Source organism: Typopeltis vanoorti, chromosome 23 (genome assembly GCF_054136105.1).
Source record: "Typopeltis vanoorti isolate ZY-2024b chromosome 23, IOZ_Tvanoo_1.0, whole genome shotgun sequence".
Taxonomy (NCBI): Eukaryota; Metazoa; Arthropoda; class Arachnida; order Uropygi; family Thelyphonidae; genus Typopeltis; species Typopeltis vanoorti.
Window position 1 is genome coordinate 48,920,033 of NC_143571.1, and position 22,539 is coordinate 48,942,571.

The window sequence follows — 22,539 nt, forward strand, 5'->3', positions numbered from 1 at the left end:
GTAGAAAAACTGAAAGACCCGAACATAAATAAAAGTGCCAAGACACAGCTTAACCTGCGATTACAACAGATTAACATAGAAGAAAATAAAAGTGTGGAATCTCTTTGGAATAGCTTAAAGAATGCCATCGTAACAACAAGTATTGAAGAAGTAGGTTATGTGAATAATATAAAACAACAGGAATGGATGACAGATGAGATTCTTTCTCTTATTGATACAAGAAGAATGTATAAAAACAAAGACCTAGCCAGGTATACAGAAATACATATCATCAAGAAAAAAATAAAAGAAGCCAAGGAAAATTGGATGAAAAATTTATGTACTGAAATTGAACTGCTTCAGAAACAACATGATAATTTCAATCTGTATAAGAAAATCAACGAAATTTCCGGAAAGCTGAGGAAAAAGCAAATAGTGTCTCTAAGAAACGAAAATGGAAAAATAGCTCTAGAAGAAGAGAATAAAGCACAGATTTGGATAAAATATGTAACGGAACTTTTCAATGATACTAGACAGAAGCCTATAAATATAAAAGATAACATTCAAGGACCAGCAATCATGAAATGCGAAATAGAGAATGCTATACAAACAAGTAAAACAGGAAAAGCGTGGACCAAATGGTGTGCAAACAGAATTTTTAAAATTAATCGAACCAGATAACATCAAACTTCTTGAAAAACTATTTAATAAAATATATGAAAGTGATGAATTTCCATCAGATTGGCTCAAATCTACATTTATCACTATCCCAAAGAAACCCAAAGCGAATTCCTGTGGTGACTTCAGACTTATTAGTCTAATGAGCCAAACATTAAAAATATTTTTGAAAGTAATTCAGAATCGCATTTATAGAAAAAGTGAAGAAACTCTAAGTGAAACACAATTCGGCTTTCGGAATGGTTTTGGTACTAGAGAGGCCATTTTCTGTACCCAAATATTGATACAAAAATGCATAGAAAAACAGAAATCTGTCTTTACGTGTTTCATAGATTTTGAAAAAGCATTCGACAAAGTCAGACACACCAACTTAATAGAAATCCTTCAACAAATAAGGCTAGACGAACAAGACATAAGACTAATAACAAATCTGTATTGGAATCAGTCAGCTACCGTTCAATTAGACAACATTACCACCAGTGATATTAACATCAAAAGAGGAGTGAGACAAGGATGTGTGCTCTCACCACTCCTGTTCAACATATATGCAGAGGTAATCTTTAAAAAAGCATTGGAAGAATGTCCAGAGGGAATCACAATAAATGGAAAGATTGTTAACAACCTACGATATGCAGATGACACAGTGCTAATTGCAGATAACATTATGGATCTCCAAAAACTCGTTGACAGAGTATACATAGAAAGCCAAAGAATGGGAATAAATATAAACATCAACAAGACAAAATACATGATCATCAGCAAACATCCAGCCTCATCAATGAAACTGACACTCAATGGGAAAAATATTGATCAAGTGTCAAGATATAAATATCTTGGTTGCTGGCTTAATGAACGGTGGGATCCAGAAATAGATATAAAGACAAGGATTGAAGTTGCATGGCAGTCCTTCATGAAAATGAGAACACTATTCTGCAATAAAGACCTAAACATGGAAGTCAGATGCCGAATGCTGAAATGTTACATGTGGTCTATTCTGCTCTATGGAGTTGAAACATGGACATTGAAGGCGACAACCATCAAGAAAATCGAAGCTTTTGAGATGTGGCTATACAGAAGAATGCTAAAGATATCATGGACAGAAAAAATTACCAATGAAGATGTCTTAAAATCCATTGGCAAAGCTAAACATCTTGTACAAATAATCAAGAAACGAAAAACATCATATCTTGGACACATCATGAGAAACAGCAAATACCAACTTCTACAAACTATTTTGGTAGGAAGAATTGATGGCAAAGGAACTAGAGGAAGAAAAAGAATATCATGGTTTGACAACATCAAGACATGGACAGGAAAGAGCAGTGCACAACTGCTCAGATTAGCACAAGAGCGCAGTTTGTTCGCCAAGATGGTCGCTGACCTTCGATAGAAGATAGCACAATAATAAGAAGAAAAAGTTAATTACTGTGGCATACATGTGAATTTTTAGTTGTTAGAAATCTCATCATGCTAAAGTGCATAGTTCAAACTGACTAACAATGAATTGACAGCAATTATCATTTGCCCACTCTTCCATCAATCAATAGCATCACTGATTGCCCCACCTATCTTTGTATCATTAACAAATAATTGAGAATGTCCTTTCAGGCCCAGTAACAAAATAAACTTCCCAATATCATTAAGGTATAGATTGAACAACAGTGGTCCAAGACTGATCCTTCGGGAGCACTGCTAATAATCTGAAATCTGGCAGATTCATACCCATCACTTATCATAGTCAATAGTTTATATTCCAATCCCATATTCTCCAATTTGTGCAACAGCCCTTTCATGTGGTATCTTATCAAATGTCTCAGCAAAGTCCAACAGTATCATAGTATATTCATTCTCTTTATTGAACTCAGCTATAACATTATTATAAAATATGAACAAACTGCTAAAACATAGCCTCCTTTTGGTACATCTATGCTGAAATCGAACAATCACATCTTTCTTTGACACAAGAGTCTGTAATCATTGCAAAATTCTTTTCAGAATAGCTTGTCTGTCAACCCATTTCTGTATGTGAGTTCTTGCCAACTTCTCTAAAATCTTCACCACCATTCCAGAGATACTGATGGGTCAGTGATCAGATGCATCCATTTTTGCACCACCACACTCTTTACATTCCTGTGGGATCTATCCAAAGATGAGAAGTTATACAAACATGTCAAGGGTCAAGCCATTCCAGCCGAATCTTCCTTTAGCACATGTGCTGATATCCCACCTGCTGCTGAATTGATATCCAGGTTATGCAACAGCTCTTAGTGACAGCAATGTGCACCATATTAGATACACCTGGTTGATAGATCTTAGCAAAGTGAGACATCATTACTTGAACAATCTCATCTTCCTTTGACATAAGGGTCTGCAATCATTAAAGTTCTTTTGCTTTTGTCTTCTAATTTCTTTCATACCCAGATTGAGCTTTCTATACAAAACTTAACTTTTCTGGCCTGTGCTTTATATATTTCATAACTCTGATGACTTTTCTTCTCACAATATTCTCTCCACATCATCTTGTTTTTCTTGTGGATCTCTTGCATAATAAAACTGAACATCCATTTCACTCCCAACCTATTTGTTTTCAAAACACTTTAAGAACAGATTCAGATACCCTATTCAAAGCTTCTCATGCATTGTTGATATCCTTCTCATGTAATAACTGGTAACATCAAACTAAAGATAGTATTCTCCTTAGTTTCATAATTTTTAGTTTTGTTGTTGATCGTACATTCTGATGTGTGATCAAATCAAATAATCTTTGATATCCAGTTCCTTTTTTCAAGTGCTGCTTGAGAAAGTTGTCTTGCAACAGCTCAATAAATTCTCCTTCATTCTTATCAGTTTGAAAATAGGAACAAAACCTTGGAGATTCAGTGGCAAATCCTGAAAAAAACATTGATTCATCCAGAGAGGCATGTGGTGAGGTTGTCTGCAAGGATAGAAACAACAGAACTCAATGGTGGACACAGGAATTTAAGGAGGTAGTGAAGGAAAAGAAGAAAGCATAGCAAAAGTTCCTGACCTTTTGCTATGCTTTCTTAGAGAATATAGAGACAAATGTAAGAAAGCTAAACACTGTGTAAAACTATCCAAATAGAAGTCATGGGAAGACTTTGGTAAGAACATAGAAAATAAATATCAAGAAGGTGGGAAGATATTCTGGAGGTTGTTGAAAAAGCTCAGAAATGAAGGAAAGAGTGCTATAAAAGAAATTAGAGATGATAAAGGTATCCTTCTCTGCCAAGTTAGCAGGAAAATGACCCAGAGGAAGACCAAGATATAAGTGGATTGATACGGTACAAAGTGCCTTAGACGATAGAAATATAAGATCTGGTAATGTTGGAGTCTTTACAAGTAACAGACTGATTTGGAGGAAAATTGTAGATAGGAAGTTAGTAATAATGTAAATTTTTCATGTAGTACTATCATATCCTGTACACCCCTTGAGGGTACATGGCAGGAATTTGATGATGATGATGAAGGTATCATGAAAACTGCAGAAAAAGATATCCTTGATGCATGGAATAATTACTTCGAAAAATTACTAAATGAAACAATCAGTGACAGCACAGTGGTAAAAAACACTCAACAGACATGCAATTAGGAATACAAATAAATACTTGAAGTAGAGAAAGCACCAAAAGCCTGAAATGTGGAAAAGCAGCTGGAGTAGATGATATTCAACCCGAAATGCTCAGTATAAAGGTATAAAAGACTTGCAGTGGCTACACTGCATAGTTCAGAAGGCCTGGACAGAGGGACAAATTCCAGGTGATTGGAGTAGAGCTCTCATAGTACCCATACATAAAAAAGAGAAATAAAATTGAATGTGAGAATTACAGAGGCATTTCCCTACTTGCATAAATGCAAGTAGGGAAATATTTGCATAAATTCAAGTATACTTGAGAAACGATCGAGAAGGACTGTGGAAGGGAAGCTTGGTGAAGAACAAGTTGGATTCAGGACAAATAGAGGCTGTCAGGAGCAGATTTTCACTTTACAACAAATAGTTAAGAAATCATGGGGAATATAACAAAGACCTGTATTTAAGTTTTGTACATCTGGAAAAGGCATATGACAAGGTGCAAATGGGACAATATAGCAAGCAATACTTATTCTTTATTTGAGTTGTAAGTTAGCAATTAGAACTGAAGGAAGTACAGGAAGGTGGTTTAATGTTAAATCTGATGTCAGATAAGGATGTACATTATCCCCTCTTATACATTATCTATATGAATCACATTATGAAGGAAAGTGATATTAAACCTGATATGAAAATTGGAGATATTCATCTAAGTTCTTTACTTTATGCAGATGATGTTATCCAGTACAAGTCTGCAAGATTCCTTGACTAAAATGAATAACTGTTGTAATAGATTTGGTATGAAGGTCAGCAACAAGAATACAAAGACAATGAAAATAGGCAGAAGCATTGAAAATATCAAGCGCATTGTGAATGGAGAACCTATAGAACAAGTAAAACATTTCAGCTACTTAGGCACAATTTTCAGTGAAGATGTAAATTAAATATGGAAGTAGACAGCAGAATCAACAAAGCTGGTATGGTAGGCAGTCAATTGAATAAATTCATATGGAATAAGAGAGAAATTAGTCTCAACAATAATTAGCGGTATACAAGACAGTATTCAAACCAGTTTTAACTTATGGATCTGAGAGCTGAGTCAGAAGTAAAACACTTGACCAGAGACTAGAGACCGCAGATATGAGAGTCCTGAGAAAGATTAGGGGAGTGAACAGATGGCATCAATGGCAACATCATATTAAAAATGAGGATATTAGGAAAGAACTTAACATTGTTTGCATCCAAGAATGCATTAGCAGAGCTAATCTCAGGTGGTATGGTCACTTAAACAGAATGGGAGAGGAAAGATTAGCAAAACAAGTGTTCTCTGCCAGGTTAGCAGGAAAAAGACCCAGATATAGGTGGATTGATACAGTATAAAGTACTTTAGATGATAGAAATATAAGATCTGATAATGTTGGAATCGTGACAAGTAACAGACTGATTTGGAAGAAAATTGTAGATAGGAAGTTAGCATGATGTAAGTTTTTTGTGTAGTACTATCATAATATCCTTTACACCCCTTGAGGGTACATGTCTGGAATTTGATGATGATCATCATCATTCTTATCATGAGATTTCTCTTTTACCCAATCAATATTCAGGTAATTTAAGCCATCCATAATGATTACTCACTTAGTACCTATCCAACAGGCTAATTTGGTGATGCATTTCATTATCCCCAGCAGCTAAACCACGAAGTCTGTAGCAACTCCCACCATATATTTCATTCTGTATATTTCAATATACAGAAAACTCCCCACAATTGGAAGACTTTTACATGCTTCTTCACCATCATCCATTACAAAAGATATGCATAATGTTATGAGACAGAGCATACAAAATGCCCAGTACTTCAATTAATAGGAATGAAGAACTACACTACCTGAGATGTAACCTCGCCTTCAGTGGTTATGAACCCAAGATGATCAACAAAATTCTTAATACACCTCCTATAACTCCTGCACTTAAACAAGATTTTAAGAATGTAATCGCACTACCTCACATCAAGAATGTTACAGATAAAGTGGTGCTTCATGAGTACAACTTTAAAGTGGCTTTTTTACCATTGCATAAAATCTCCAGATTCTTACATCCACCAAAAACTCAACATCATCCCATTAAAAAAACCAGATGTTTATGAGATTCATTGTTCTTGTGACATTTGCTATGTAGACCAAACAGAAAGGTGTTGGGTGAGACCTGTATGTCTGAACACGAGATGTTGAAAAAAGAAGACAACATAAATCAGGTTTGGCATCCCATACAACTATTACAGGCCATCAAGTAGTTTGATAACAAACAAAAATGCCTTATATTGATCATAATTGTTTTACAAGAAAGTTCAAGGAAGCCTCTGAAATGCTGCAGATCTGCACACAATGTAACAAAAAATCAAAGCATAATCCTTCAATTTTGTTTGGTCTGCTTTCATTAAAAATCTAACTGCTGTGGACCTAGGATATGATACATGCAATGCTACAGAATGCGACAGCAGCAGCAACTGTTCCAACACGTATACAGTAATTACTTTAATATTTTTATTCTGGTTATTATTTATATGTACGAATTGTGAAGTTCTGATAACATCTAATATGCATAATTAATTGTTTCTAGTTTCTTTTCTGTACAGCTTTTGCCAATACCCCTGTCAGACATAAGTCTGTCAACTTACGAAACTTGTAGGGCTATATTTTATTAAACTCATTATTTATCTTAAAGCATGTGATGTTAATACCGGAATCTATCTACAGATGGTATCCCTACTATCTCTCATTAACATTCAGGGAAATGGGGGGCGGGGGAGAGAGAGATTGACTCACTTGTCATCCACCCAACCTGTCTGTAAAACTTATTTTAACATGGAAATGAAGATGGTCACAATATATCAGTCAAAACAAGTTTGCACTATTAAACCTGTCTAAATAAATCTATCTGGTTTTTATATTACTTCCTACAGTTTCTCATTCATGGGATGATGACACTATGTAACAGGATTTTTTTTTTGCCATATGACTTAAAACATAAATATATATTTTTAAAAATGCTCTTACAACATTCGAGGATTTTCTTTTCTTTGCTGATGTACAACTTGTTGGGTTGCTGAGATTTAAATTACTTCCCAATTCCTCCAGCATTTTTTCATCTTCCTCTGAATCCTCACATGATGATTCGCTATAGTCCTCTGCATCAGAATCTTTCTGAGAATACATCTTGGCCAATTCTGAAAAATAAAAAAAATAAATTATGCTTTCCAGGAAAATGGCCATTTTGAAAATGTTAAACCACACATATACGAGGGTGGTCTGAAAAGTTCTTGGCCAACAACGAAACAATGAATTTATAATTTCAAAATTATTTTTATTTTTCAACATATTAAGGGTCAAAGCTGTATAACTGAGAGGAGACCTTCACATAGCCTTTAAAGGAATGCAGAGAACCGACCAGGGCTTCTGACCTAATGTCCAATCCTCACCTTCTCGTGGTGCACCCTGTCGAGTATCTACCTGGATACTGAATGAATGAGGATGGGCTGGCAGTTTGGGATTTAGCCGACCAAATTGTAATTGTTATTGGCTTAAACCAAATTACAAAATGATGGTACAACATAACAAAATTTCATGCCGGCCGGGCCGTCGTCCGGTTAAACAAGGCCCCCGTTGTTTTCACCAGGGAACCAGGGTGAACAGCGAAAAGTCAGCTACTGGAACAAATCTGAAAAAACACCCCAACTCAACTTCATCAGAGTTAAAGATCAGTACTATCAACATAAGAAGTCTGAATGGCAAAGAAATGGAGCTAGCTGAGGAATTAGATAAGTACCAGATCGACATAACAGGGGTGACTGAAACAAAAAAGACAAAAACTGGTGAGATCTTTCTGAGCAATAAATACAAAATGTTATATTCAGGCAATGACAATCAAGGAAAAGAAGGAGTAGCCACTGTATTCAACACTAAATACAAAGCTAATCTTCTTGAATGGCAGGCAGTCTCAAGTAGAGTGATGTGGGCAAATATGAGAATGGGGAACTTGACAATGAGACTTATTTGTGCCTATGGTCCCACAGAAGGTTCTACTAAGGTAGAAGTGGAGGAATTTTTTGACGCTTTAGAAAAAGCAACTGACACAATGAAAAAGGAAAAGTTGATCCTTGTTGGGGATCTAAATAGCAGAGTAGGAAATGATTGTCAGACATACAAATATATATTGGGAAAATTTGGAGAAAAGAGAAATCTAATAACAATGGCAAATATTTGTTGGATTTCTGCTCAGGACATGGACTGGTTATTACTAACACCATGTTCCAACATAAAAATGTGCACAAATTCACATGGAGAGAAGAGGCAAGAAATAAGAAAAGTCTCACTGACTATGTTATTGTTGATAGTGATGTTTTCTCCCTTGTGCAGGACACCAGAGTGTACAGAGGATTTGAAATTGGAAGTGATCACTATTTAGTCTTGAGCAGGATAAAACTGAATTTCATATTGAAAAGAAGAACATGTAAGAAAGTTTTAAAGCGAATAAAAGTTGAGCAGCTCTCAGATGTGAACTGTAGACTAAAATACACAAAGATTATTGAAGAAAAAATGAAAGAGTTTGAGAACAGGAACCAAACTTTAGAGATTCAGTGGCAAGCCTTGAAGAAAACCTTGATTGATTCAGCCAGAGAGGCATGTGGTGAGGTTGTCTGCAAGGATAGAAAAATCAGAACTCCATGGTGGACACAGGAAGTTAAAGAGGCAGTAAAGGAAAAGAAGAAATGCGCTCTCAGAGAATACAGAGACAAATGCAACAAAGCTAAACACTGTGTAAAGCTAGATAAACAAAAGTCATGGGAGGACTTTGACAAGAACATAGAAAATAAATATCAAGAATGTGGCAAAATATTTTGGAGGTTGTTGAAGAAGCTTAGAAATGGAGGAAAGAGTACTGTAAAAGGAGTTAGAGATGTTAAAGGTGAATGAAAACGGGATAAAAAGATATAGTTGAAGTATGGAGTAATTACTTCGAAAAATTGCTAAATGAAACAAGCGGTGATAGCACAGTGGTAAAAAACACTCAACAGGCGTACAGTCAGGAATAAATATCCATACTTGAAGTAGGAAAAGCCATCAAAGGCTTAAAATGTGGAAAGGCAGCAGGAGTATGTGATATTCGACCAGAAATGCTGAAGTATGGTGGTATAAAAGTCTTGCAGTGGCTGCACTGCATAGTTCAACAGGCCTAGAAAGAGGGACGAATTCCCGATGATTGGAGTAGAGCTCTCATAGTACCCATATATATATAAAAAGGGAAATAAAACTGAATGTGAGAATTACAGAGGCATTTCCCTACTGAGTGTTGCTGGTAAGATATATGCAAGTATACTAGAAACGGTTGAGAAGGATTGTGGAAGAAAAGTTTGGTGAAGAACAAGCTGGATTCAGGCCACACAGAGGCTGTCAGGATCAGATTTTCACTTTACGTCAGATAGTTGAGAAAGCATGGGAATATAACAAAGATCTGTATTTAAGTTTTGTAGATCGGGAAGAGGCATATGATAAGGTGCCAAGAGAGAAGCTATTCAATATGCTACAGTTATATGGTGTCAATGGGGCATTATATCAAGCAATGCTTATTCTTTAAATGAGTTGTAAGTCAGCAGTTAGAATTGATGGAAGTACAGGAAGACAGTTTATTGTTAAATCTGGTGTGAGACAAGGATGTACATTATCCCCTCTATTATTCATTATCTATATGGATCACATTATGAAGAAGAGTAGTATTAAACATGATATCAAAATGGGAGATGTTAATGTCAGCTCTTTGCTTTATGCGAACGATGTTACACTTATCGATAAATCCGCTACGAGTCTGCAAGATTCCTTGACTAAATTGAATAACTGTTGTAATAGATATGGTATGAAAGTCAGCAATAAAAATACAAAGACAAAGAAAATAGGCAGAATCGTTGAAAATGTCAACTGCAATGTGAACGGAGAACCTGTGGAACAAGTAAAACATTTCACCTACTTAGGCACGATTTTTAGTGAAGATGGTAAATTAAATATGGAAATAGACAGCAGAATCTATAAAGCTCGTATAGTAGGAAGTCAATTGAATAAATTCATATGGAATAAGAGCGAAATTAGTCGGAACACTAAATTAGCTGTATACAAGACAGTGTTCAAACTAGTTTTACCTTATGTATCTGAGAGCTGGGTCAGAAGTAAAACACTTGACCAAAGACTAGAGACCACAGATATGAAAATCCTGTGAAAGATTAGAGGCGTGAACAGATGGATTCAATGGCAATATCATATTAAAAACGAGGATATTAGGAAAGAACTTGACATTGTTAGCATCCAGGAATGCATTAGCAGAGCTAATCTCAGTGGTATGGTCATTTAAACAGAATGGGTGAAGAAAGTTTAGCAAAACAAGTGTTCTTTGCCAGGTTGACAGGAAAACGACTCAGAGGAAGACCAAAATCTAAGATATAGGTGGATTGATACAGTACAAAGTGCCTTAGACGACAAAAATATAAGATCTGATAATATTGGAGTCTTGACAAGTAACAGACTGATCTGGAGGAAAATTGTAAATAGGAAGTTAGTAATGATGTAAATTTTTCATGTAGTACTATCATATCCTGTACACTCCTTGAAGGTACATGGCAGGAATTTGATGATGATGATGATGACATAATCTCCCTTAAGACTAATACATTTATTCCAGCAATGCTCCAGCACCATTATCCAATCCCTGTAGTGGTTCTCAGTAAGATCTGCAAAATACCCCTCTACAGCTGCAATCACCTCTTGATTCGAAGAAAAATGCTGAAAAAAAGCATTCTTCATAATGGATCACATTATGAAGTAAAGTGGTATTAAACCTGATATCAAAATTGGAGGTGTTAATCTCAGCTCTTTGCTTTATGCGAAATAAATAAATCTTCTAAATAAATCTGCAACAAGTCTGCAAGGTTCCCTGACTAAACTGAATAACTGTTGTAATAGATATGGTATGAAGGTCAGCATTAAAAAGACAATGACAATGAAAATAGGCAGAAACATTGAAAATATCCACTGCATTGTGAATGGAGAAACTATAGAACAAGTAAAACATTTCAGCTATTTAGGCACGATTTTTAGCGAAGATGGTAAATTAAATATAGAAATAGACAACAGAATCAACAAAGCTGGTATAGTAGGAAGTCAACTGAATAAATTTATATGGAATAAGAGAGAAATTAGTCAAAACAGTAAATTAGCTATACACAAGACAGTGTTCAAACCAATTTTAACTTATGGATCCGAGAGCTGGGTTAGAAGTAAAACACTTGACCAAAGACTATAGACTGCAGATATGAGTCCTGAGAAAGATTATTGGCATGAACAGATGGCATCAATGGTAATAGCATATTAAAAACGAGGATATTACGAAAGAACTTCATATTGTCAGTATCCAGGAATGCATTAGCAGAGCTAATCTCAGGTGGTATGGTCACTTAAACAGAATGGGTGAGGAAAGATTAGCAAAACAAGTGTTTTCTGCCAGATTGGCAGGAAAAAGACCTAGAGGAAGACCAAGATATAGGTGGATTGATACAGTAAAAAGTGCCTTAGAAGACAGAAATATAAGACCTGATAATATTGGAGGTTAGTCTTTACAGGTAACAGACTGATTTGGAGGAAAATTGTAGATAGGAAGTTAGTGATGTGTAAATTGTTCATGTAGTACTATCATATCCTGTACACCTCTTGAGGGTATATATCAGGAATTTGATGATGTCACAAAGGCTTCAGTAACTGTATTTTTCTTAATCAACAACAGTGTGAACTTGACCCACAGCATTCATTAATTACACTAAAATTGAGCAGAAGAGAAATATATATACAACTTTTATTCTGACTGAACTGATTACTCTATCAGATTATTGAAGTCCAGAATGGTATAAATGGTATGCGTAAAACTTATATATGAACGCATGCATATATTTTCATAATATACCGTATTTTCCGGTGTATAAGACGCTCCTATGTATAAGACACACCCAAGAAATTTAATACAATTTTCTGGAAAAAACCTTAACTTTAAAGTATGACTTAAAAAAAAAATGGATAAAATAATAGTTAATTTTTAATAGTAAACTGACCTTTGTACGCATACAAAGTCCACTGCGTTTCATGAAATGGTAACATCATGACGCACTACCTTTGAAATTCTTTACGCGTGCTTTTCTTTACACAAATTGTACAAAATCTCCTTCTGACCACGCCAAGTTCTAATCATTTTTTCTGTAGGCGGAGGTCCAAAATGTCTTTTAGCTTCCCTATTCCCATGTTCTTCTGCATACAACCTGCAATTTGTAACTTGAAGTATATGAATGTCACCTGTTTTTTCCCATCACTAAAATCTACGGGGAAATATCAAACTGAACACAAAATATCTCAACATGTCAACTCGATACTGATAAACATCGGCAACTGATTACTCGGATAATATATTATGAAACTTGAATAGGGGCTCCCCGTTCTTAGCCAATGACGCGCTAGAAGTCACGTGAAGGTCACGCATCAATTTGATTGCACCATTAACTGCCTACAAAGATCTTGGAACATAAAAGGGAGTGCATATGACTTTGAAAAGAGGAAACAATCTTTACTTTCATTATATAAGATGCACGCCATTTTTAAGATGAATTTTTAAGGTAAAAAAAAAGTGCGTCTTATACACCGGAAAATACGGTAATTCTTCTAATTACTGTACAATAGTATTCTAATTGTAACTTACTTATATAATATAAATACTTTATAAACTATTTACACTGCATGAATTTATAAGTTAATTAAATTACTAATTTTAAATAATCAACTGGATACTTTCAGAAATAGGGAACATATTTAGTATTAAACATACTAATCAATAAAATGAATTTATGTGAAATATAATCACATTTCTCATACCTTGTTTCATTTTTCTTCTTAGGCTATATGGTGTCTGAGGTTGTTCTGTGTCGGTAATGCCTACTTTTTTTTTACTTTTATTTACTGACTTTGTCCCACTTTTGGGTGTTTTTTGTATTTTTTTATCTTTAGTAGGTGTTTTAAGAGTGCTTGTAGGTTCCACTGAAAAGGAAAATTATATGTGTAAATATTGGTGAAGTTATATATAACTGCTTAATATATTACCTAAAGCAATTTAAATTTTTAAATAAATTGAATATCAAACCGAATCCACATAATGAATATGTTGCATACCTTTAATCTGACTATGTACATATATATCTGCTTTATTTATGTGCAGTAGTGCACATTTTAAGAAATTTCAAGAAATCATTTCCTGCTCATTAAAGAACAATTTTGTTAAAAAATAAAAAAACAATCAACCAAATAAATAGTCCTTTATCAATGGCATAAAAAAAAACAAAAAAAAAAGAGCAGAAATGATCCATGAGAAATCAAAAACAAACAAAGACATATATCACATAATTTTGCTCTTGTTTTCCACAAGCAGACAAACAAAGCTCACAGACACAACATGAGTATTAGTAAAAGAAATAAAAAAAATACTCCTTAAGATGAAATTTGTAGGAAAAACTGATTAAGAGATAAAATTGATTATCATACCACTATGACTTCTCAGTAATATAACAGATTAGGAACAAAGCAAATCAAAGAAAGGAAAGACTTGTTTTTATCACTATTCCATCATGACACCATCATCCATTTGGATATGTATCCTTACAGGATGTACACAACCATGATATTATTGAATAAAGTTTACATTATTACTGGATTACTATCAAGAATCTTCTAAATTAATCTGTTATTTGTCATATCTTTGATACTACTAGGACTAACATTTTGAGTCTCCTACAGCATTACTAAACACATCGATCCACCTAAATCTTAGTATTTCTCTGGATATTTTTCCTGTTATCAAATCTATTTTTGTTAACCTTTCCAGTTCCAGTCTGCATAAGTGACCACATGTCATGTTAGATTTGTTCTGTTCAAACATTCTTGAATGATAATGACATCAGGTTCCTACACACACACACACACCCACACAAAGTTATTTTTTAATGATTCAGCCATTGATGCCATTTATTTTCTTCTCTAATGTTTCTAAGAACTCTCGATATTTGTGGTTTCTAGTTTTTGTTCAACTGTATTATTTCTACACCAACTCACAGATCCATAAGTTAAAATTAATCTGAAGATTTTTAAACTTCAATGTTCTGGCTTGTTTCTCTCATATTTCATAATTTGACTTCTCACCATCTATTTTGCTTCTTCTATTATCATTTCCATATTTAACCTGCCATCTTCACCAAAAACTGTGCGTAATTGGCAGAAACATGTTATCTGCTATCAAGAAGTCCTAACCAAACTCCACAGACATACTGTCATTATAAAAAAAAGTTCACCGTAGCCAACTATTTACTATTAGAAACCATTCCTACAGTCCCTATAGATTTGATATGTTGAGGGTCAACTGATTTATAATTGCTTTGTATAATAACTCATGTAAAGGCATGAACATAGATGAAAAGTTGGTGTTTGGTGTCTAGATTGGTTTTCCAATTATCAAACCCTTGGTTTGCCAATGACACTAACAGAAACATACTTCAGGCTATTAGTGTTTTGTGGATAGGATTTACATAAAATATACATATAACCAAAATCCTATTCACCATGAAAAAAATTTATTTGTCCAAGAATCCCACCCCCCTCCATTTTTTAATGATATGACTCATAACTCAATACAAATTCCATGAAGAGATTATTTGTGCTGTATCACTGCTTGGAAAACATTTCCACTGTGTGTTTATAAGAACTATTCCTAAAAGAAGAAGCCAATAAATAATAAGAATAGGAAGAACAGTAAAAACAACATGACTTTTTTTGAAGAATATAACCTGTTATATTAATTTTTGTTACTGTAATGGCCCTTTATATTACACATAATTGTCTCTAATTTCTTAAAGTTAAAAAAAAATTGTTTAGAAAGTTATTTTTTATTAAATAAAATTCTATTTTGTTCAGTGTGCAGTTATTTTCCAGCTGGCCAAATTTACTCATCATGGGCAAGTGTATTTGTATATAACTAAAGTCTTTTGAAAAGTTTTTCTTTGGACACCTTCATATACTTTGCCACATTTACAAAACTTAAATATAGATCCTTGCATATTCTCATTTCTCAACTAATTATCTTAAAATGATAATTTGGTTCCAACAACTATTATTTGTTCTGAACCCAGCAAGTTTTTCACCCAGGTTTTTCTTCAAAAAACTTTTTCTTAGCCTCTTTTGTATGCATGCATAAATCTTCCCTCAAGCAGATACTCACCTGTTCAGAAAAAGCTAGCCTAGTTGGCAGAGTGGTTAGCATATCTGTTCTACAGACAAGAGGATGTTGGTTCAAATCCTGTCATGGGCAAGCTTATGATTGCCCTACTAACTTTGTGCAAGGGCATCTGTGACCCTATCACTTCTAGCAGAGGGCTTCACTCCAAAAATCCAGTGAGGTATGGAAGTGACCATACAACATTAGTGATGTCATATGCAAATAGCTAACAAACAGATAATCTTACAAAACTTTAATGAGGAATTAACTGCAATTCTGGTATTCAGTTTTATTCCTTTTTTCATATACGTGTACTATGAGGGAATTGTATTGAATTGAATTGCCTTCCCTGTTAAATTATTGTTGATAGATAATTTATATAAATTCACCCTACATTAAGAACAATAAACAAAAGAAGACACAAACTGAGTTGTGATGACTTGTGTTGTGGTTTATATTTTAGACCTACCTTAAAGGAAGGTAGGTCTAAAAAGTCAAACTAAAGGCCTTCTTCAGTTTGACTGCATGTGACATATAGTGAAATTAAAGAATGCATTTCTTTGTTTGGTCAACATAAAATTTTTTTATAACATTGCCTATAACAATATTGATATAAAATAGACTAATACCTTGGTTGAGTAAACTTTTTTCTCGCTAGCAGATTTAAGTTTTATCAGGTAACAAAACATTTGTGCAGTTTTTCATAATAAAAATTAAACAAATGCAGAAATTTCCATAAAATGTTTGTGTCATTAAAATAAGCACTTTCACAATCTACAACTCTTTCACAAATACAAGTTTGTAAATTCAGCTTGTATAAAACGTTTTGTCTTTAGAAGTAATAAACCTAGCAACCTCTGTTTTATTGTTGAACTGTCTATTTTGCATATGATTGTCTAGTGCCAAAAAAAAAAGAAAAAAAAAGAAAAAAGGTGATAATCGCTTGGAGAAATGTCAGCAGATAAGGAGGATGAGGGAGTATCTCTCATCCTAAAGCAAATCTTCTCACGGGTAAGTTTTGCAATATGAGGTTTTGCATTATCCTGTAAGAATAGCATTTTCTTCCAATTAATTAGTCCTGGCTGTTTCCGAAGTAACGCATCCTGCACACACTTGAGTTGCCTTGAGTAGATCTCAGACATAATTGTTTGGCCTGCAGTGAGAGAGATCCATAGTGGAAACCACTGGCTACAGCCCACCACACACAAAGCATAGTCTTCTGGGGATGAAGCAGTGCCTTTGAAATGTATGGTACTGGATCGTTTGGTGACAATCAATCTTAAGTTCGCTTCCTGTTAGAATACAAGATCCACTTTTTGCCATAAGTGAGCAAGTAATCCAATAATGGCTCATTTTTATGATGTGAAAGAAGTAAAGATCAAACTGATAGACTTTGAAGTTTAATGTCATCTGATAATGCATCTGGGACTCATTTGCTTAGTTTCCGTGATTTTCCCAGTTGAAGCAAGTGTAAAAGAATTGTTTCACCACTCACATTAAATATCTGTGAGAGTTCTTGACACGTTAATCTTGAATTATTCTCAACAACATCATGTAATTTTTCATTATCAACAATGGAGGGTCTTCCTGAACGTGATGCATCTTCAAGTGATTCGTCACCTGAAACAATTTTTTGAAACCATTTCTGCACAGTACATCCTGCTACAGCATCTTTTCCAAATGCCACATACACATATCTTACAGGAAGCTTCTGAAGCCTTTCAACCGAGTTTAAATTTGTAAAACAAACAAGCCCAAATTACAGCAGATTCAACTGACCTTTTAAAAGGATTCAAAGTCACAGAAAAAGAGTACACACCAAGTTAGAGTGCACCGATTGACTGACACATATCTGTGCCTTATGATACAAAAAATTGCACTCTGCAAACCACTACAAAATAAAACAAGTCATTGCAGCAAGCACTACTGAAAACTGCATGAACCTTTTTGGTTATCTGATATTTCTAGAGGCCTGTTCATATATATACCAAACAAACTTGCAATAATGCGCAAGCATTCTGTTTTTCTAACATAATTTTTGGCTTTTTCTATTTGGGATAAGAAGGAAAATCCAACATCTGCCAGCATGATATTCCAATCTTCAATATTTAACAAATGTCATACAATTTTTGGTCTTTCTTCTTTCTCTAAATAAACTTCACACCACTTCTGACAAATCATCTGACTATGTGCCAAGTGAAGTGAGTTTTCTAAACTAAATCAAAAAATTTTTCTAGGCCATCTGACTAAGGAACACAGTGATTCCAATAATTCATCCATTGATATGGAGGAAACATTGGAATAACTGCATTCCACAAGAGGCCATTGGGCAGGAAATGACTGAACAAATATCATATGAAATCAATGCACTGTTGAATATAGAGCAAATTTGAGAACATAACTTTGAATTTTACTGATGGCACAGGAAATGCTAAAAAAACGGAAAATCAATATTAGGGACAAGTTCTCTGTGAAGAAGAGAAATTTTAGTAAAATTTTTCTCCAAAACACAATCCTTTATCAAATATCAGTATTAGGTAGTTTATAAAAATTATGCATTTAACAAAAGAAAATGTATTCCAATATATAAAATCTGGAATACTGCATTGTCAGGACTCAGACAGCGAAGTGATGGTATGAAAAAAAAAAAAAGTAAAATCAATTAAAAATTAACAATTAAGTAGGTACAAAATACTGTAAAATATAAAATAAAATTCTGTAAATCTGAGATGCTATCTATATTAATTGTTACATCTACATCTATTGTTGCAACTAATCTAAACAAATACTGCTAAAATAACATACCATCTGTCACCTTTCTTGAAGACTTAAGTGAAGTAAATGGAAATAACTTTTTGCCATCCATGTCATCTTCACAACCCAAGAGTTCTGAAACCAGAAAAGAATAATTAAATAAAAATACAAAATAATAATATTAACTGTGAAATCTTAAAAAAATTTACAAACAAAATGTAAATTAGCAGAAAAATTAGATTTTTCATATTTAAATTATAATAGCTCATCAATGAAAGCATATTATAGAAAAGGAGTTTTCTCTTTAATAATCAAGAATTCCATCTAACCTGTAATAAATGAGAGTGATACTTTTTTCATTTCAAAATAATGTAAAGAAAAGAGTATTTTTATGGGAAAGTAGTAATGCATTGATTATATAATAAATAATCCATGAAGAGGTCAAGATGGATTGACAGCAAAGAACACATCAACTAACCAATACTGTAGTCAACCTTTCTTCAGTTATTTTGAAGCCTGAAGCACTCAATGCTCTTTCACGTGGCCACAATTTTGCCATTGTTCCTAGAAAAATACCAGCCAAGGAATTAACGATCCAGATTGAATGCGGGATTCGCCACCTTCCAAACCACATCGCCAACAATAATAGACTGGATGTAGCCTGTGTTCTCACCAAAGCAAGACCACCAAAAACCAACATATCCAATAGTGAATATAAGGCTCTACAGGAAATGAAGAAAAACAAAGAAATAGTAATCACCAAAGCGGATAAGGGGAAAGTCACTGTGGTACTCAACCAAACTGACTACACATGTAAGCTTAATGCTTTACTATTAGAACGGGCTACTTAACTCCCTACTGAATACAATCCCACCAACTCACAAATTAGAAAACTCTATAGGTCCTTAAGGTCACTTCTTGGCCTGTGGAAGTTACTAACAAATTAAAACCGTTTAACTCTAGACCTCCCGTATATATATGGGCTCTCAAAAATACATAAACAAAATGTGCCATTACGTCCCATAGTGGATGGCATTGATTCCCCCATGTATAAATTAGCTAAACATTTAGCCAAAGCACTCACACACACTATACTGGGCAACACACCATCACACATAAAAAAACTCAGCCCACTTCAAAGCCAGTGTAGAAAACCTTACACTCCAACATACTGACATAATGGTTCAGTTTTGACATCTCATTCACAAATGTTCCACTCAAGGAAACCTTAGAGCTAATCCAAGCTAAATTTCCTCCTGATATCTCAGCCCTATTTCAGTTCACAATGAACTCAGGCTATTTCGTTTGGCAGGGAAAATTCTACAAACAGATAGAGAGGACAGCCATGGGTTCACCACTTTCCCCATCCTTGGCCAACTTCTTTATGAAGACTTTTGAAGAGAAAGCCTTAAACTCTGCCCCATAAAAACCTACCATATGGCTTTGCTACGTTGATGATGTGTTCGCTATTTGGCCACATGGCTTGGATACACTCCTCTCCTTCTTAACACACTTAAACAACCAACACCCCAGAATCAAGTTCACCCTGGAAAAAGAGGAAAACAATAGCCTCCCTTTCCTAGCCACCAAGCTGATGGAACCTTGGTTTTCTAAGCTTATAGAAAACCCACCCATACTTTTTTGTACATATTATACTTTTTACAACCTACACACAGCATATAAGCCCTACCGCAAACTTGCTACCCTTATCCGTTCTACGAAAGATCAGCTCCCTCCTCTCTCTCTCTGCCTTGAGTTTACAAAGTACCCTGTTCCTGTAAGCTGGCATACTTTGGTCAGACAGGCAGATCAGCATCCATCTGCCTGGAGGAACACAAGTCTTACATCTGTAACACAACTATGGCCATTCAGGCTTGGCTAACCATGTTTTGGACACCACCCACAGGGTATCATGGAAGAAAACCACCATGCTCCACCACAGCAAATTCAAGAAAGAGAGACTTTTCTTAGAAGCAGCAGCAGCAGCTCTCAGAAACCAACCAAATCTTAATAAATACGGCTGCATTAAGCTTCTGAAGATTTGGGAAACACTCATCACTAGAGGTCCCACCTTACATTCCAGGCCACCTACTACCGCCCTTAGAGGGCGCTCCACCTGGATAGGACTTTAGTGTCACCCACGTGGTTGGGCTTAGTATTGTAAGATTTGTGTGTGCATGTTACATTAATTGTTTTTGTAATCCCCGTAGATGTCCTAATGACTAGGATGAAATATAGGAAGTATTAAATTCTATTTTAATTCTTTTTGAGTGTTGTAAAAAATCCATTAAGCCTCCAACATGATGACCATTAGGTCAGTATGTTGGAGTGTAAGGTTTTCAAATGACAAAGCCCTAACCACTGAACTAAATCACGTCCTTAACACTTTCTCAGCCAATGGCTACCCCTCCAAAAAAATCCAAAAAATACTAAAACCAGAACCCCTCCCCCCTTCACAACAAAGATTACTCTAAATCCATCACCATTCCCTACATCTGGGGGCACCTCGGAAAAAATTACCAAAATCCTAAAAAAACATGATGACATCTTGTTACAGACCATATAGAAAACTGGCATCTCTTATCCGCTCCACTAAAGACCAACCACTTCCCCTAGACCTACCTGGTGTATACCAGGTCCCTTGCAGCTGTAAACTGTCCTACTTTGGCCAAAGATGTTGGAGAAAGATGTTGAAAGTTTATTTTTCACTTGGTTAGGTGGCACACCGTTTGGCAACTCCTATAGGTAAAGATGACTTGCCACTGCTTCTGCCTGGTATCTCCACCTCTGGGGCTGGCTCCCACTGAAGAGACCTCAATAAAGGTCGAAACTAGTCTGGGTAGTGGCCCTTCCCTTAATGCATAACATTATACATATCTGTAAGGAGATGTGTTTTGCATTATGGAAGATACTGAGATAGGAGTGATGTTAGCTTGCTCCACCTTTGCTGCGAGATGCCCGGTGTTGTACTACCTTACCCCAGTCCTGAAGATATTTTCAGGCAAACTTTGTTTGCTCACACTTGGATAAAGGATTAAACTAAATTTATTATAGTCTAACAAAGTGAAAAATAAACTTTCAAAAACTTTGAATATAATGTAGAATTCAACTCTACTGTAATCTTTTGTGCTAGGTACGCATAAGAGGTTACTATATCAATTTCCTGGTGATCCATTTTCACTGGCTTTTTTGGTGATATATTCATTACACATTATTTTAGTTTTGTCTTTGTTTATATTTAATCCTTTCTTTTTACTTTCTGCATTCAATTTAGCGATCATTTTTCAAAAATCTGCGGTTTCCTAAAAGAACAATCTGCAGCAAACTGTAGATGACTTAGTTCTTTTCTATTTTAAGTGGTTAGCACTTTCCAACCAACAGGCTGTGTGCTTGAATCCCATCATGGATATGGATGTTTGTGATTGTCTTTAGGTGGGAGATGAATGTCATCACCCAGTGTAAGTCCATCGCCCTACTTATTGGAAGCCTGAAGTGGCTTGAAAATTGTTCCATGTTTAGTCTCTAGAGCAGGGTTTCTGAACTACATAAAAAAAATAAATGAAAAATACAAATATATACGGACTCCTTGGAGGTGTCACGAATAATAATAATAATAATATATATATATATATATATTTGATAAAAATAGAAAAAAAAAATTTGTAGCCAGCCCACAGTACAAAATGTACTATAGGTTTACAAATAACCTTTTGCGGGTGGGAACAACTTAAAAAAAAATTTAAGTGAAATGGTGTCTCCCTCTTTAACTCTTTTTTACAGGAAATTTCATAGTTGTTCTTGATTTTATATACATATCACAATATAAGTTGTTTCAATTACTTGATTCTAAAATTGCTAATGCTGAGATTGAATTAAATGCCTTTCCAAAATCAATAAATGCCAAGATTAAGGGTTTGTGATATTCCATTGTCTTATTACATATATATATATATATATATATATATATATATGTAACAATCTGCAGCAAAGTGGTTAGCACTTTACTGCAGATTGAGTCATAGAATATGTGGCCGCAAACGCAATGAGGAGTCGGAAATGAAGGATAGACACACTTGATTCTAAAATTGCTAATGCTGAGATTGAATTAAATGCCTTTCCAAAATCAATAAATGCCAAGATTAAGGGTTTGTGATATTCCATTGTCTTATTACATATATATATATATTTATATATATATA

The 22,539-nt window shown here is 34.7% G+C and overlaps 1 protein-coding gene across 1 annotated transcript in view; it reads right to left on the minus strand.

Moving 5' to 3' along the window:
* Positions 1–22,539, minus strand: part of Orc2 (origin recognition complex subunit 2) — a 93,884-nt gene that overhangs the window by 48,801 nt on the left and 22,544 nt on the right. Inside the window, exons 3-5 of the mRNA XM_090412530.1 lie at positions 18,392–18,475; positions 13,201–13,362; positions 7,300–7,469 (exon numbers count right to left, since the gene is read on the minus strand). Of these exons, the coding sequence (XP_090268656.1) occupies positions 7,300–7,469; positions 13,201–13,362; positions 18,392–18,475 (416 nt within the window). The remainder of the gene's footprint in view (positions 1–7,299; positions 7,470–13,200; positions 13,363–18,391; positions 18,476–22,539) is intronic.